Below are 14,649 nucleotides of genomic sequence, written 5' to 3'. Positions count from 1 at the left end.
GGTGATGCCCATTCAGAGGATCCACCCCAGGCACTTTTGGATCTGAGTAGTTTCTGGTGGGCACTTGATTTTTCCCAAAGATGTGACGTGTGAGTCTACCGAGTGCCTGGTTCGCTGCTCTCAACGTAGGCAACAAGCCCTCATGAGCCCTCAGTGAAACTGCTTCTAAGCAGCTGCTGAATGTTGGGCCTATCCTTGGTGGCTGATGGGTTTTGGATTGTCAGTGGGAGTTGAGACAGCAGTGCCCAGAGAGTAAGTGGAGGAGTATGAAGAATGAAATTGAGCACAATTATGTGCTCAGATTTGAGCCTGCACCAGTGCTTTGGTATTGTTTAGAGTTTTGATTGGAATGTCTTGCCAGGTTAACTGGAACTTTTTATGTGCTCTCTAGGATGCCCTGTTACCTATGGTCTGGATCTCTGTCCCTCACAGCTGCTTTAGATATTTATTTTAATCAATGTAGACTCCAATTGATTCAGGGCTGCTCAAGGATAAAACAATACAGCAAATATATAATGTAAAAAGAGACATAGCAATAAAGAAGATAGCACCTCTGGTCAACAATATGTATCATACACTTAGTAAGGGGATCCAATCACTCTAGTCCAGGGGTGTCAAACTCGCAATGTCACGGGACGTGTCGTGATGTATCACAACTTTTTTGCCATTGCCAGCACTGGGGTGGATACGGTTTTGCTATGATGCATCCGGCCTGCGGGCCAGCAGTTTGACATCCCTGCCCTAGCCCAAAGCCTGGGAGCACAGCCAAGTCATTAAGGCCTGCCAGAATGCCATCAGGATGAGAGCCCTCTGGATCTAAAGAGGAACCACATTCTGGAATGCACCATTACAGAGAAAGACATGATCATGAAGTTCCAATATGGTTACTGAAGGTTTCCATTGGTTGATCAAAGGAACATGTAGTACATTACCTTTGCCAGACTGAATCAGCTGGGTTGACATCACAGTCCCTCCAGTAACAAGCAAATTGAATTGCACCTAGAAACAAATTGGTAACCAATGCATCTTGGAAAGCATGGGTACCACATGGGCATACTGAGGATAGTTACGGGTGGGTGGGCCTTATTCCCTGGGTCTGGAAGATTGCCAATGCCTTCTTATCAGAATAGGTGCTGCTGGGAGCCATAAAGAGATTGTGATATATTGCCCACCCCTTAAGAGGCCCTTTTTGGATTTTTGCATTTTCCAGTTTAGGTTTTTAGATACTATTCAATTGCAGTTTTTAATGTTTGTAATCCACCAAGAGTTCTGTAGAATTGTGGTAGGGTATAAATGGAATGAATGATCCCCGTTCAGCACATTTATTTAATAAAAGTACAGACAATGCATTTCACAACTGTCGACTACTGTGTCTTGCAGTCTCCTTCCCCATTATTAGCAGCTTTGATCTTCTTTAGCTCTTTTTGCAGCTCCTCTTCTGCAGCCAGTATTTCTGTTGGCTTTTGATACTATAGGAAAGAAAATAGCCTGAATCTCTGTTAGCGCAAACAGAAATGCTATTAATGAAGTGCCTCATTTGCAAAAATGAAAAAATAAAATCAAAATAAAAATGATTGGAATGTCATGCTCTCAGATTCATTTTTCAGCCATTTAAGATATAATACCTAGAACATAAGGCTGTATTATCTCAAACATATTCCTTTTAATGCACATTTTAGTTCAAATTTTAAAATCTGTATCATTGTATTTTTTGATCCCATACCTCCCTGTTCATTGAAGAAGGTATTTCTATACTGAATATCATTGAAAAAACAACAATTGTTTCAGGTTAGAAAGAAAAATATTTAGAGTTATCTTTTGAAGCAGAAATAGCAGCATGATTTTTTTGTTGTCATAAGCCTAACTGGGATAGCTTTGATTCTTAATTTGCATCCAAAGGCCATTGTTCTTCTTGTGTATTTACTCAAGTTTTATTCAGGTAGTACTGAATGGAACCCAAAATTTCCACTGCTAAGCGAGTCAATTGTTAAGTGAGTTGTGCCCCATTTTGTGACCTTTTTTGCCACAGTTGTTAAGCGAATCACTGCAGTTGTTAAGTGAATCAGGCTTCCCCCTTTGACTTTGCTTGTTGGAAGCCAGCTGGGAAGGTTACAAGTGGTGATCACATGACCTTGGGACAGTGCAGTTGCCATAAATACATATCAGTTGTCAAGCCCCTGAATTTTGATCACATGACCCTGGGGATGCTGTAACGGTTGCAAATGTGAAACCCAGTCATAAATCACTTCTTTCAGTGCCATTGTAATTTTGAGAAGTCATTAACTGAATGGTTTTAAGTTGAAGACTACCTGTAAAGGCAGCATAGCAAAAGAGGACTGAAAACAATAATATGCTAATGGTGTCAGATTAGCTTTATGAGAACTTACTGTGATGATCAATGTATTGTTGGCATGAGTAAAAGTCAAAGCAGTGCTGTCCAAAGGCAGTTGGAATCTGTCCAAATCAGGAATAGTGAATTTCTTGTAGTATCTGAAAGTAAATGTGGACATGAAAATAAAGACTATTCATTTTTTCACTAGTGGAAGATAAATAATATCTAAATTATATTTTTACATGAAAGAAATTTCAGGATTGCTCCAAGAGTTAGAAGCTGAGTATCTTCCATTCAGGTTGCAAGATTCCACTTAGAATTATTTTTAATATAGTAAAATATATAAATACATAAACTAATTGAGTTATATTTAAAAATCTGACTATGTCACGATTAATTTGACCAGTAGATTTTGTTTTTAAATACAGCCATATACTAAGAACTACAGTAGCTAGCACCATTCTTTTTAGAAAAGAGAGGAAGGAAAGAAGCAGTGGCAACCATTTCCAAAAATCTTGCCAAGGAAACTAATCCAGTCACCAGGAATTAACCCTGACTTAAAGGCACAAAAAATGTGCTTCCCAAACTTTATTGTGGGATACTTACTAAACAGATCATTATCGCTCATAAGAATTAGAGTTAGATAGGATACTGTAAGAGTTTGAATGTTCGTTTAGTTTGATCACCTTGATTATGTATGGCACCTACACCCTCATACTTATCAGGCACTTAGAATGACCATCTTCTGCTATTTTCAGTTTAAGATGGAAGGCCAATATGCTTTCTTCCCATGAAACACAACTGCCATTTAGTTCCTTTGGGGGCTGGGAACTTTTCTTTTATGAATTATGCTGACTTATTGATGCATATTTGGTGCCCTAAAAATGAACAATCCTTCTCCATTAAGTTAGTTTTGTCCAGAGGTTGACTGGTTGAACTAGTGCTACACAAACCATAAACCCTTTATTTTCCAAGCCCTACTGAAAATGCATACAAAGGCCAACCAGCCAGGGCTAACTGCCTGCTAAAGAGGAATGTTACCCCAGGGCTTGGAGTCTTTTGCTTATATTTGGGAAAGGTGGCAGACATGGATAATAATGGAGATGTCAAAGGTTAAACAGCAAAGATTAGATGAACACAAAAGACAAGTTAAGGAAGTGTTAACTTCTTACTGATTGAGACAATAAAAAAGCAACTCCCAAAAGTAGCCCAGTGTTTCAAAGAGCCTATGAAGCCCACACTGAGAACACTAACTTTATCCCCCCACCACCACCAATAGGGCTGAGGCAGTGGGAAAAATACCTGGTCTGAGCTCCAACTAAAATCTGTGAAAGATCAAAGGAAAATAGATCTGCTGTTTTGCCTCTTCCAGCATAATGTTAACTGCTACCTTGTCCTGCAATAATTGAATCTGCTGTGGCCAAGGAGGCTTTGCCTGTTTGTTTGGAAATTTGCTTCAATGGATTTGTTTTACAGCAAGAGGACTGAATCGAATTCCACTTCAGCAGCCTTTTGCTGAGGCTAGAGGGGGCATTGTTGAATGAGTAGAAGCAAGTGGCAATATTTTCTTTTTAAGGTCCTTTGGGAAATTATCTTCTCTTCCACCTTTACAATTGCAGAGTAGCCATTGAGTAACTCTAGGTTTCTTCTGTTTTATCTTATGGGGAAAACCTCTGCTAAAATTAGCCTCTGCTAAAATTCTAATTGTCATAAGATTATGCCATTGTCCTCCCTTTTCCTAAAGCAAAGGTAGACAGCTTTCTCGTGATTATAGGCCCCAACTTTTTCCTACCAGCTGAAAATGACATCAGAAGAAGGGACTGAATCGATGTTTTAGCCTATACCTTATTTCTATCCTGAATCCCTGACCCTACCCTGAACTACTACTGCTTAGATTTGACAGTAAATGGCTGAATTAAGTGACACAATTTTGGATGTCTGTGGAGATTCTCAGTCACCCAAGTCATAGTTATCCCAAAAATGCTTTTTCACAAGGCAACTGAACTTTGTTTTTCTTTGAAGACGTTTCACTTCTCATCCAAGAAGCTTCTTCACCTTCACAATTTTGAATGGGTTTGGGAGGAATTTAAAAGAGGGACATTTGGGTGATTTGTTACCTAGAATTTCCCCTCTCATTTTCATCTTTATCCATAAGGAACAAAATAGAAACAAACGTTGCTAAAAATTGAAAATTTTGGTAACCATTTTAGTACTATATCTCAGGAGGCTGGGGGTAGGTAGTATATGCAGCCTGTGGGCTGCCCATTCCTGCCATAAAGGACTAACTAGAATCTCTCACATAATCAGGCTGCAAGCACTAACACAAATTGAAAATTATGTAATATGGGGATTGGGAACCTGTGAGCTGGTGGAAGTGGGAAGAGGTTGCATCCATCAGCAGCCCAACACAGGGAGGGGAATTTTTTTTTAATACTTTTAGACATGTCTAGAAAAAGGAGAACCTGGCTACCAGTTTAGCAATAGGTAGAAATCCCCAAGTTCCCATGTAGACTTCATAAAATCCCAGTTTCGGTAAAACAGTAGAATAATGTATGGAAGAATGAATAAAATGCAGACATACATGCACTGCTTCTGTTGCTTTAGCGAAAAGGACAAAGTATCTGAATCGAAGTTATTTTATCTTCTGCCTTCCTCACAATAAAGAACAAGCTACAATGAATAATGATATATAATAGGAGAATGATTGAACTAGTCTTTTGTTCCACCACCAACCAGCCAGAACAAATCATGTAAAAGCTCTGTTTCTTGTAGCATTCATCCAACTTTTCCTGGTTTCTTTAGTAGACAGAATAATTGAGATTTAGTTTAGAGTTTTTACTCAATCATGTCTGGAATTTCCAACAAGCAAGGCAAGCAATGTAAAATGTCTATGCTAATTAAGGTATCTACCCCCCCCAAAAAAAACTATATAATGGTTTGTATTTTATATGCTAGGAGCAATGGCAATATTGCTTCTGAATTGTCCAAAACACGTTGGACTGTCTATACTCGGCTACTAAGCAGTAAATAATTTTTTACTGGATCTGCCACATGGTTAACACTGCATCTTCTTTTTAGTATTAGCTGACAGCCTCAAGGGCAGTGGTTCTCAACCTTTTTAATGCCGCGACCCCAACCGGTCGTAAGTCAAGGACTAAACCGGTCGTAAGTCGAGGACTAAACTGGTCGTAAGTCGAGGACTACCCAACCGGTCGTAAGTCGAGGACTTTCCCTGCCCAGGAGCACCGCACATGCGTGGTTCCGCCCCCTGCGCCGGCTGAGGCGTAGCTGGCAAGCGGCAGAGACGGAGCAGGCCGACCACCAGCTGGCCCAGCCCAAGGGATATAAGGCACCCGCCGGAAAAGGGGAAAAAATGGCGGACAAAAAAAATGGTGGACAGCCTTGCTTGGTGACCCCCATGAAATGGTCGATCGACCCCAAATGGGGTCCCGACCCACAGGTTGAGAACCACTGCTCAAGGGGGATATGAAAGAAACAGGTTTCTCCTATTCTTTGCCTATCTGCAACTATAATTTAGAGCTACTTAATACTATACCCTGAGTTTTTATTTAAATTTCATATCTAACAGACCTATTTGTCATAAATTTGTCCAGTTCTTTTTGAAAGGCATCTTATTAGTAAATGCCAGTCTATGTCATTACAGTAAAGCTTGTATTTTGTATGCAAGAGTACTCTGTCTTAATCTACCACAAGTCAAATTCATAGGTGATTCTGATTTAAAATGGGACTCTGCAGAAGGCTGAGCATATTTAATGACTGCTCAAATCAACAAATACTAAATAATATTCCTACCGTTCAAGAGGAAATCCACTGAACTTCAGGAACCTGATTCTGTACCTGCCAGTTCCAGTGAGATAACAAAGATGCTAAGTAGAATGTCCCATAAGGTTAATGTAGTCTGGCCTTTATTGTGAAATGTTTGACAAGTCCTGACCATGTCCCTAGTTTTTTATTGTCATTGATTAATTATACTCTTTGCCCTCAGAAGAACTTTAGCCTAATATAAATGTCAAACAGAAAATAGAAGCTCTTGCCAATAGCACCACCTCTGGGTAAATATTAGGGATTGCATAAAAATGGAAAGGGTAGGAAAAACAAATGCTCTTTGTTCCAGGACTATAGCCTGATTCATACATAAAATTAAGACCTGTCGATGTTTTTTTTTGATTTAGCATAGCATTCAAACCCATCCATTAGGGGTATGTGCAAAATACAGTACTATAGCTTGTTCAAAAACATACTCTTCATAGTATGAATACTATAAAAAGCTCAGATTATTTTGCTAAAACTTTTAACAATATAACTGTTAGGAAAAGAAAAATTCAGAATATTACAACAGAGAACTAAAATCATTTCCACATCCTACAAACTACCTGCAAATACACCCAAATTTATCCCACCGTGAGTGAATCTGTTTACTGACTTCTTATTTGTTGTGTGGACCACACAGCAGCGCTGATCCTTTTCTACTGAAACACTGTAGACATCTTTAGGGTATGGCAGGTTTCGGATCCGCCACTGGAAACTGCTTTTGGTGTCTTTTCGCATAAAGACAGGCTAAAAATAAATAAATAAATGGAATTCAGTCCAATGTTGTTCAGTTCAACTAGACAGCAGCTGTAACTTTACTACAACAACATAAATAGGAATTGCCAAAATTATGCGTGCAACTGCTGAATTCTTATCTAAATTGAAGCAACACTGATGCCAGCATTTTTAAGTTCAATACATTTCCCCATGAGCTTTTCTCAATTTGTATAATACATTCTTTTGTGGGATACATTTAATACACAAAATATGTTTTAAACTGAGGAATGTGAAGGAAAGTGCTACTAGATTTTTGGAAAAATATAGACTGAAGTAAAAGATGGTTAAGGAACAATAGTCTCTCACAAGGGGAAAAAAAGTCCATTTCATTAAAAAAATGCAATCAAGCAAAAATCCATTCAATAATTACATTCAAGACACAGAACACCCTTCATACACATATATGAGATAGTTTAGGTATTTGTACATACATGAAACATATACATTTCAACTGGATATTGAATGAAATTGAACTATCTTTGAAACTGAATAGCCTCATCGGGGAGAAACCCCCATTTTCCTATGTAAACTTTAGTCTGCCCAGTCTGTTTAAAATTTTCCATTATTTCTCTACACCTCTAGGCAGCTTCTGAAGCAGTTCGGTCCAATTATGGTGTTTTACTTCAGAGTCTCATCTTTGTTATCATTCTATTCTAAGTGTACAGTGAGAGAAAAAAGTATTTGATCCCCTGCTGATTTTGTACGTTTGCCCACTGACAAAGAAATGATCGGTCTATAATTTTAATGGTAGGTTTATTTTAACAGTGAGAGACAGAATAACAACAGAAAAATCCAGAAAAACATATTTCAAAAAAGTTATAAATTGATTTGCATTTTAATGTGTGAAATAAGTATTTGACCTCTTCACAAAACATGGCTTAGTACTTGGTGGCAAAACCCTTGTTGGCAATCACAGAAGTCAGACGTTTCTTGTAGTTGGTCCACCAGATTTGCACACATCTCAGGAAAGATTTTGTCCCACTCCTCTTTGCAGATCCTCTCCAAGTCATTAAGATTTCGAAGCTGATGTTTGGCAGCTCGAACCTTCAGCTCCCTCCACAGATTTTCTATGGGATTAAGATCTGGAGACTGGCTAGACTACTCCAGGACCTTAATGTGCTTCTTCTTGAGCCACTCCTTTGTTGCTTTGGCTGTGTGTTTTGGGTCATTGCCATGCTGAAATACCCATCCACAGCCCATTTTCAACGCCCTGGCTGAGGAAAGAAGGTTCTCACCCAAGATTTAATGGTACATGGCCCCGTCCATTGTCCCTTTGATGCGGTGAAGTTGTCCTGTCCCCTTATCAGAAAAACACTCCCAAAGCATAATGTTTCCACCTCCATGTTTGATGGTGGGGACGGTGTTCTTGGGATCATAGGCAGCATTCCTCCTCCAAACACGGCGAGTTGAGTTGATGCCCTAGAGCTCGATTTTGGTCTCATCAGATCACAACACTTTCACCCAGTTCTCCTCTGAATCATTCAGATGTTCATTGGCAAACTTCAGACGGGCCTGTACATGTGCTTTCTTGAGCAGGGGGACCTTGCGGGCACTGCAGGATTTCAGTCCTTCACGGTATAGTGTGTTACCCATTGTTTTCTTGGTGACTATGGTCCCAGCTGCCTTGAGATCATTGACAAGATCCTCCTGTATAGTTCTGGGCTGATTCCTCACTGTTCTCATGATCATTGAAACGCCATAAGGTGAGATTTTGCATGGAGCCCCAGACCAAGGGAGATTGACAGTTATTTTCTGTTTCTTCCATTTGCAAATAATCGCACCAGTTGTTGTCACCTTCTCACCAAGCTGCTTGGCGATAGTCTTGTAGCTCATTCCAGCCTTGTGTAGGTCTACAATCTTATCCCTGACATCCTTGGACAGCTCTTTGGTTTTGGCCATGGTGGAGAGTGTGGAATCTGATTGATTGCTTCCGTGGACAGATGTCTTATACAGGTAACAAGCTGAAATTAGGAGCACCCCCTTTAAGAGAATGCTCTTAATCTCAGCTCGTTACCTGTGTAAAAGACACCTGGGAGCCAGAAATCTTGCTGATTGATAGGGGATCAAATACTTATTTCACTCATTAAAATGCAAATCAATTTATAACTTTTTTGAAATGTGTTTTTCTGGATTTTTTGTTGTTATTCTGTCTCTCATTGTTAAAATAAACCTACCATTAAATTATAGACTGATCACTTCTTTGTCAGTGGGCAAACATACAAAATCAGCAGGGGATCAAATACTTTTTCCCCTCACTATAGTAACAATCTCAGTGCATTGTACAAAACTCCTTCTCAATTTCAATCTTTTTGTAGGGGGTACTTAGCCAAATAACAGGTGTGCTGAAATATATAACACCTTTCCATATTTCCACATTCCACATCTTGTGCTACACTCCTTCTGATGCCTGTATAAAGTGCGCAAATCAGCCCCAGACAGGGCAAGCATACTCTCCTGCCGAATAACATAATGCAAGGGCAGCCATTTGCAGAGTAGTAGGGTGTGCTCCAATGGTTCCAGCCAATTTTCTAAGGAGATTATTGAGAGTGGACAGCTTTTGTTTAAATTGCAATAATATCTTTTAAAGGTTAATGTTCAGTCCAGTGTAACACCAAGATAACATAGCATCTCACACTGTACCAGACTCACTCCATTCCAAATATTAAACCTATATCTGGCCTGCCTGTTTTAAGATAGACTGCACAGACATTAGTTTTTGATGGATTAGATTTTAGTCCATTCTCATTATAATATTCCAACATATTCTTAAAGAGCCAGAGTAAGTTTCTCTTCCACCTCCTCAAAGTTGGTTCCTGAGTGGTAAGTGCCAAACCATCAGTGTAGATGAAATACAATGTATCAAGACCAACAGGTCGATACCGTGTTGCTGGGCTCTTCCCTGATTCTTTTTTCCCCTGGAAGTTAATGAAAAAGAGCCAATTTTCAAGTATTGCCTCAATCATTTAGTCAAAGCAAGGTCATGAGTGATAACTACGGTATATAATATCAGGAGAAGCTTCCTGTGATTAACTGTGTCATAAGCCACAGATAAATCCATGAAAGCAGCTTCCATGATAGACCTGATGGAAAGCCATCCTCTATGTCAGTGATGGCGAACCTTTTAGAGACCGAGTGCCCAAACTGCAACCCAAAACCCACTTATGTATCATCAGGTGCTGAGTGGGCGTGGCCCATTGGGTGGGCGTGGCCCATTGGGTGGGCGTGGCTTCGGTGGTAATGGCAGACTGTGTAGGACTAAAAAGTTCAATCAATCAATTCCAACTTTGCGAGATATTTTGTTTTTCACGAGAAGTTGAAATTGATTGATTGAACCTTCTTTTTTTTTTTTGCACACGGCGGTGGAGGCCTAAAGCAAAAAGGTTTTATAAAACCCAGCTGAAGGCCTAGGACTGGGGTGACGGCACACGTGCCCACGGAAAGGGCTCTGCGTGCCACAGGTTCGCCAGCACGGCTCTATGTGCTGAACAAGTTCAAGTAACTGACCTGTGCAGGACATCTTTGGCTGGAAATCAGCTTGTTGGGAAATAAGAGTTGGCTGATCGTAGGAAACATTTTGTTTAACAGAACTCTCTCACAGAATTTAAAGGGATGGCAGAGGAGGGAACTTGGACGAAAGTTCTTTGGATCATTTGGTACTTTCCTGGGTTTCAAAAGTATGATAACCCACCTTTCCTCCAGATCTTCAGAATACACTTTGAGGCCACATAAGCATTAAAAGGGGATAACAACCATTGCTTCTAAAATCTCCCAAAAAATTTATTTGTTCAACACGATTATCATCCAATCCCAGTGGTTTACCATTCTTCATATCTTGAATTGCTGTTTCCACTTCTTCTCTATCAAAGGGTGAGGTCAATACTCTGGCCTCCCTTTCCCTTGTCCTTGGGAGCCTGCATTTCTCAAGTCCCTCCCCTTAACTCTGCTTTTTAACAGCTGATAAGCGATTTGGTTTGCCATGATGTTCTTATATCGACACAGATTTGCTGGAACATTTTTCAGATGTTTTAAAAGTCTCCAACCCTTGTGACTATTCTTCTGTCAGATCAACTGATTCCAGGGTGGCTGTCCATTTCTCCCTCAGGGGCAGAGGTGACTAGTTCAGATAAGTTATAATGGAAGCTGCTGAAGGAAATTCAAAATAAGACATATTTTCTGCTTTATGTGGATTCCTAGGACATTACTTGCTGCTGGTCAAGCAAAAATAACACAATATCCACCATTTCCCTAAGTCTTCTAATTTGAATTGAATACTTTATTTGGCCAAGCGTGGTTAGACACCAGGGATTTGTCTCTGGTACAGAAGCACTCAGTGTACTTGACAAGGCCACAGAGAAATCCTGCAATGATACCTCTAACACCATAAAACATCCACATCTGCCTATCCCAGGTCCTTGGGAAGGACCTGACAGGAGAACAAAAATGCTAAATCCAGTCTGAACATCTGGCTGACTGTGCAGTGAACCATACCAATAAAAGGAAAAGTAAAGAAGGTAATCAAAAAGGAATAAATAATATTACAGCCACACTCTATGGGTTGATACACATACACCTTTGAATTAGGTGTTCAGCAGAGTGATGGCATAAGGGGAAAAACTGCCCCTATATTTAGATGTCTTGGCATGCAATACCGTATAGCACCGTCCTGAGGGAAGGAGCTAAAAGAGTTTGTGTCCAGGATGTAAGGGTCTGCAAATATTTTCTCAGCCCTCCTTCAGACCCGCGCAATATAGAGGTCATCTATGGAAGGCAGACTGGTTGCAATTATTCTTTCTGCAGTCTTGACTATCTGTTGGATTCTGTACCTGTTCTGTTTGGTTGCTGTACCAAACCAGACAGTTGTAAAAGTGCAAATGACAGACTCAATAATTCCTCTGTAAAACTGCATCAGCACCTCCTGGGCAATCTGAACTTTCTGAGTTTATGCAGGTAGAACATTTGAAAGAGATCCTAACTTTAAGGCAGAACCACAATGCAGAGCATAAACCCTTTATTAAAAAATCATTTAGCTTTTGGCATTTTTGACTAAATTATAGCCTGTGTCATGGAATAAATTGTCAGTGGAATTAAAGCAAGCCTCCTCATTAGAATTCAGGAAAGAGCTGGAAACATATTTACTTTCCAAGGGCTTACAGTGTAACTGTTTTAGCTGTGTGCACCCCTTCACCTCATAACATTTAAACAGATGCACAAATTAGTATAGTACAGATTCATCCAGTTTTTAAAGTAAGGCTGGTTTTATTAACATCTACTTTAAAAAAAATTATATTTATAAAATATCATATAATGACATATCACTATTGTGTTAAACTTAACACTTGCATGCTGCTATGTATAATAAAAAAATTCAAAACATTTATTTGTTAGAAATATATGCTGCCTTTTGTTGAGGAGCTGACAGTGGTTTACTTGGCACTCCTTCATCCCATTTGTACCCAAACAAAAGTTTGTGGGGAGCTTGGATTGAAAGAAAGTGACTGGCTCAAAGACACCTAGTGACCTTCCATGGCTAAGAATGGACTTGAACATGAGTCTCTCCATATTAAACTTTTCATATTTACAAAAATGTCTCCACCCAACATTAATTCAGTTATTTTTGACCATAGTGAGCTTTCAATTGTAATTTCTCTGTTTAAATTACATTGAAATTTAAAGGATGGTTGCTATCTCTTAGTTCAACTTTTATCATGTTGTGAGGAAAAATTGGAAGAAACAAATGCTTCATAAGTTGTATTGAACTCCTAGAGGAACAGCATAACAACACATTTAACACATAAACCTTTATATATAGGAAAAAGACAAAGTAGAAATGAAGAGCATAATGGACGTTTCTAACATTCTGGATTATTCATGCAGCTTAGTAAACAAAGAAAGCCTTACATACTACTGTATTTCCTAAATGAATAAAAATCAAGATAGAGAAATTGGGTAAAGTATATTTTCCCCTAATATCAAATGCTGAGGTACAAATATTGTATTTACATTGGTATTGCTCTCCTTTATGAACTCACGGTCCAGTGTTCCTGCTGCAAGCAATGTGGGTTCTCCCACTTCAACCTCCCAATTGCCGAATGCGCCCAGAGCATTCTTCTCTCTCCATTTTCTTACTGCACAGAAAGGACAAGGATAGAGAAAAAATCGATATATTTTTTCAGGAAAATATTCCCAATTGAGATATACTACAGCATATTAAGTCAATTTTTGATTTCAAATTATTTTTAATTATGCCTCTTTTCTTTTGCAGAAACAGAATACAGGTGGGTTCCTGGGTTATGATCACTCATTTAAAGTGCAAGAATATAAAGTTTGATTTCACTAAAAATAAAGCCTGCATTTGATCTATAGTAGGTGGTCATTCTCAAAAAAAAAACAAAAAACACACACACAACAAAAAAAAACCTATCACAGCATTGTGCCCTTGAATCCCTGCTTGCATCTCAAGAGAAGCATGATAAAGCCATGCAATCTCAGGAGCAATACCAATACAATGAGTGGATTAATTTTTAGTTTCATCAGATACTGTAGTATAACTGAGACATCAATGCTTAAGGTTAATGCTATGGATAAGGAAACAGATAAAGACATGTAGCCTAGCTCTGTAATCTCAGCGGCAAGGCCAACACTGATTTCACTTCCCTTCCCTAGTATGGATCTTTCATTGCAAAATTTGCTTCACTGACTTGCAGAATGTGCAAGATTATTAAAGGCAAAACCTGTCTTTCAAATCTACCTATGCCATTCACATTTCCCATGTTTAACTATAAGTAAGAAAAGTTGGCTGGCTTACAGAGTAGCTGGTGTGTTTTCAGGTCATACTCTTCTGCCATCTCCTTCCCATCCTCAAACAAGTAATGGATTTTTCGTTTACCTAAAAGAGAGCACAGGATGGGTGGACCTAAAAGGAAGAAATAGGAGGAAATCCCATCCCACAGACTCAACATGCTTTCCCCCACTTGGCCAGAGTGACGTTTAGAGACTCCAAATGCCTCACAGCCCTCCATCCAAATTACTCCTCTTCTAAAGACAAGTTTTGGTGGAAGTAAGCACCAATGTTAACGGGTTGATTTCCTCATGCTCCCCCACAGTGGTGACTACAATTCAATTAGAAACAAACAGACTCGGGAATGTTTTCCATTACTCCTTTAAAAAAAAAAAACAACTTAGAGGAGATTTTAAAATTTGATCTTCAGTCTATTCAGTGTTTCTCAACCTTGACAATTTTAAGGCATGTGGACTTCAACTCCCAGAATTCCACAGCCAGCATTGCTGGCTGTGGAATTCTGGGAGTTGAAGTCCACATGCCTTAAAATTGTCAAGGTTGAGAAACACTGGTCTATTCCGACTAGGTCGCCGCACCCAAAAACGAAGGCAACACGAGGCTTCAGCCTCCTCGCCAACTGGAGACCGGAACTGCCTGGATTCTCCCACCTTAGAAAGCTCCCCAACTTCAGCCGCTGCCCACTTGCCCGTGACCGGCGGGTCATTTCCCCAGATCACCACAATCCCAGTTCCCGCCACCCGGTTACCATCCGAGAGCAGGGCGGTCTTGCGAGACGCCCGCAACCGCTCCAGCCAGCTGGTCCCCGCCATGTTGCGGCTCGGCTAGGCACGTTACCAAGGCAACCCTCCCGGTCTTCCGGCTCTTCGTCCCTTGACACGGAAGAAGACGCCGCGCGCAGGTCGTTCTGGCG

The 14,649-nt window shown here is 39.9% G+C and overlaps 1 protein-coding gene across 1 annotated transcript; it reads right to left on the bottom strand.

The window, feature by feature from the left end:
* Positions 1-1,306: 1,306 nt before the first annotated feature.
* DPCD (deleted in primary ciliary dyskinesia homolog (mouse)) lies at positions 1,307-14,591 on the bottom strand. The gene is made up of 6 exons (XM_015813449.1): positions 14,485-14,591; positions 13,746-13,826; positions 12,941-13,065; positions 6,777-6,910; positions 2,388-2,490; positions 1,307-1,469 (listed from the first exon to the last, which is right to left on the bottom strand). Exons 1-6 carry the CDS (start codon positions 14,546-14,548, stop codon positions 1,365-1,367), a joined length of 612 nt encoding a protein of 203 aa, XP_015668935.1. The 5' UTR covers positions 14,549-14,591; the 3' UTR covers positions 1,307-1,364.
* Between the last annotated feature and the right edge of the window lie 58 nt (positions 14,592-14,649).

This window comes from Protobothrops mucrosquamatus, unplaced genomic scaffold, assembly GCF_001527695.2.
Source record: "Protobothrops mucrosquamatus isolate PMUCROS unplaced genomic scaffold, P.Mucros_1.0 scaffold156, whole genome shotgun sequence".
NCBI lineage: Eukaryota > Metazoa > Chordata > Lepidosauria > Squamata > Viperidae > Protobothrops > Protobothrops mucrosquamatus.
Note: the sequence above shows the minus strand (reverse complement) of the source record. Positions and strands in the feature narration are given on the sequence as shown.

Excerpts from the sequence above, each read along its gene's own strand:
- DPCD (XM_015813449.1), bottom strand. The coding sequence starts at position 14,548 with ATGGCGGGGACCAGCTGGCTGGAGCGGTTGCGGGCGTCTCGCAAGACC. Across the intron at positions 13,827-14,484 it reads GACCGCCCTGCTCTCGGATG|GTAAACGAAAAATCCATTAC; the intron begins GTAACCGGGTGG and ends GCTCTCTTTTAG. Across the intron at positions 6,911-12,940 it reads TAAAGGAGAGCAATACCAAT|CCTGTCTTTATGCGAAAAGA; the intron begins GTAAATACAATA and ends ATTTATTTTTAG.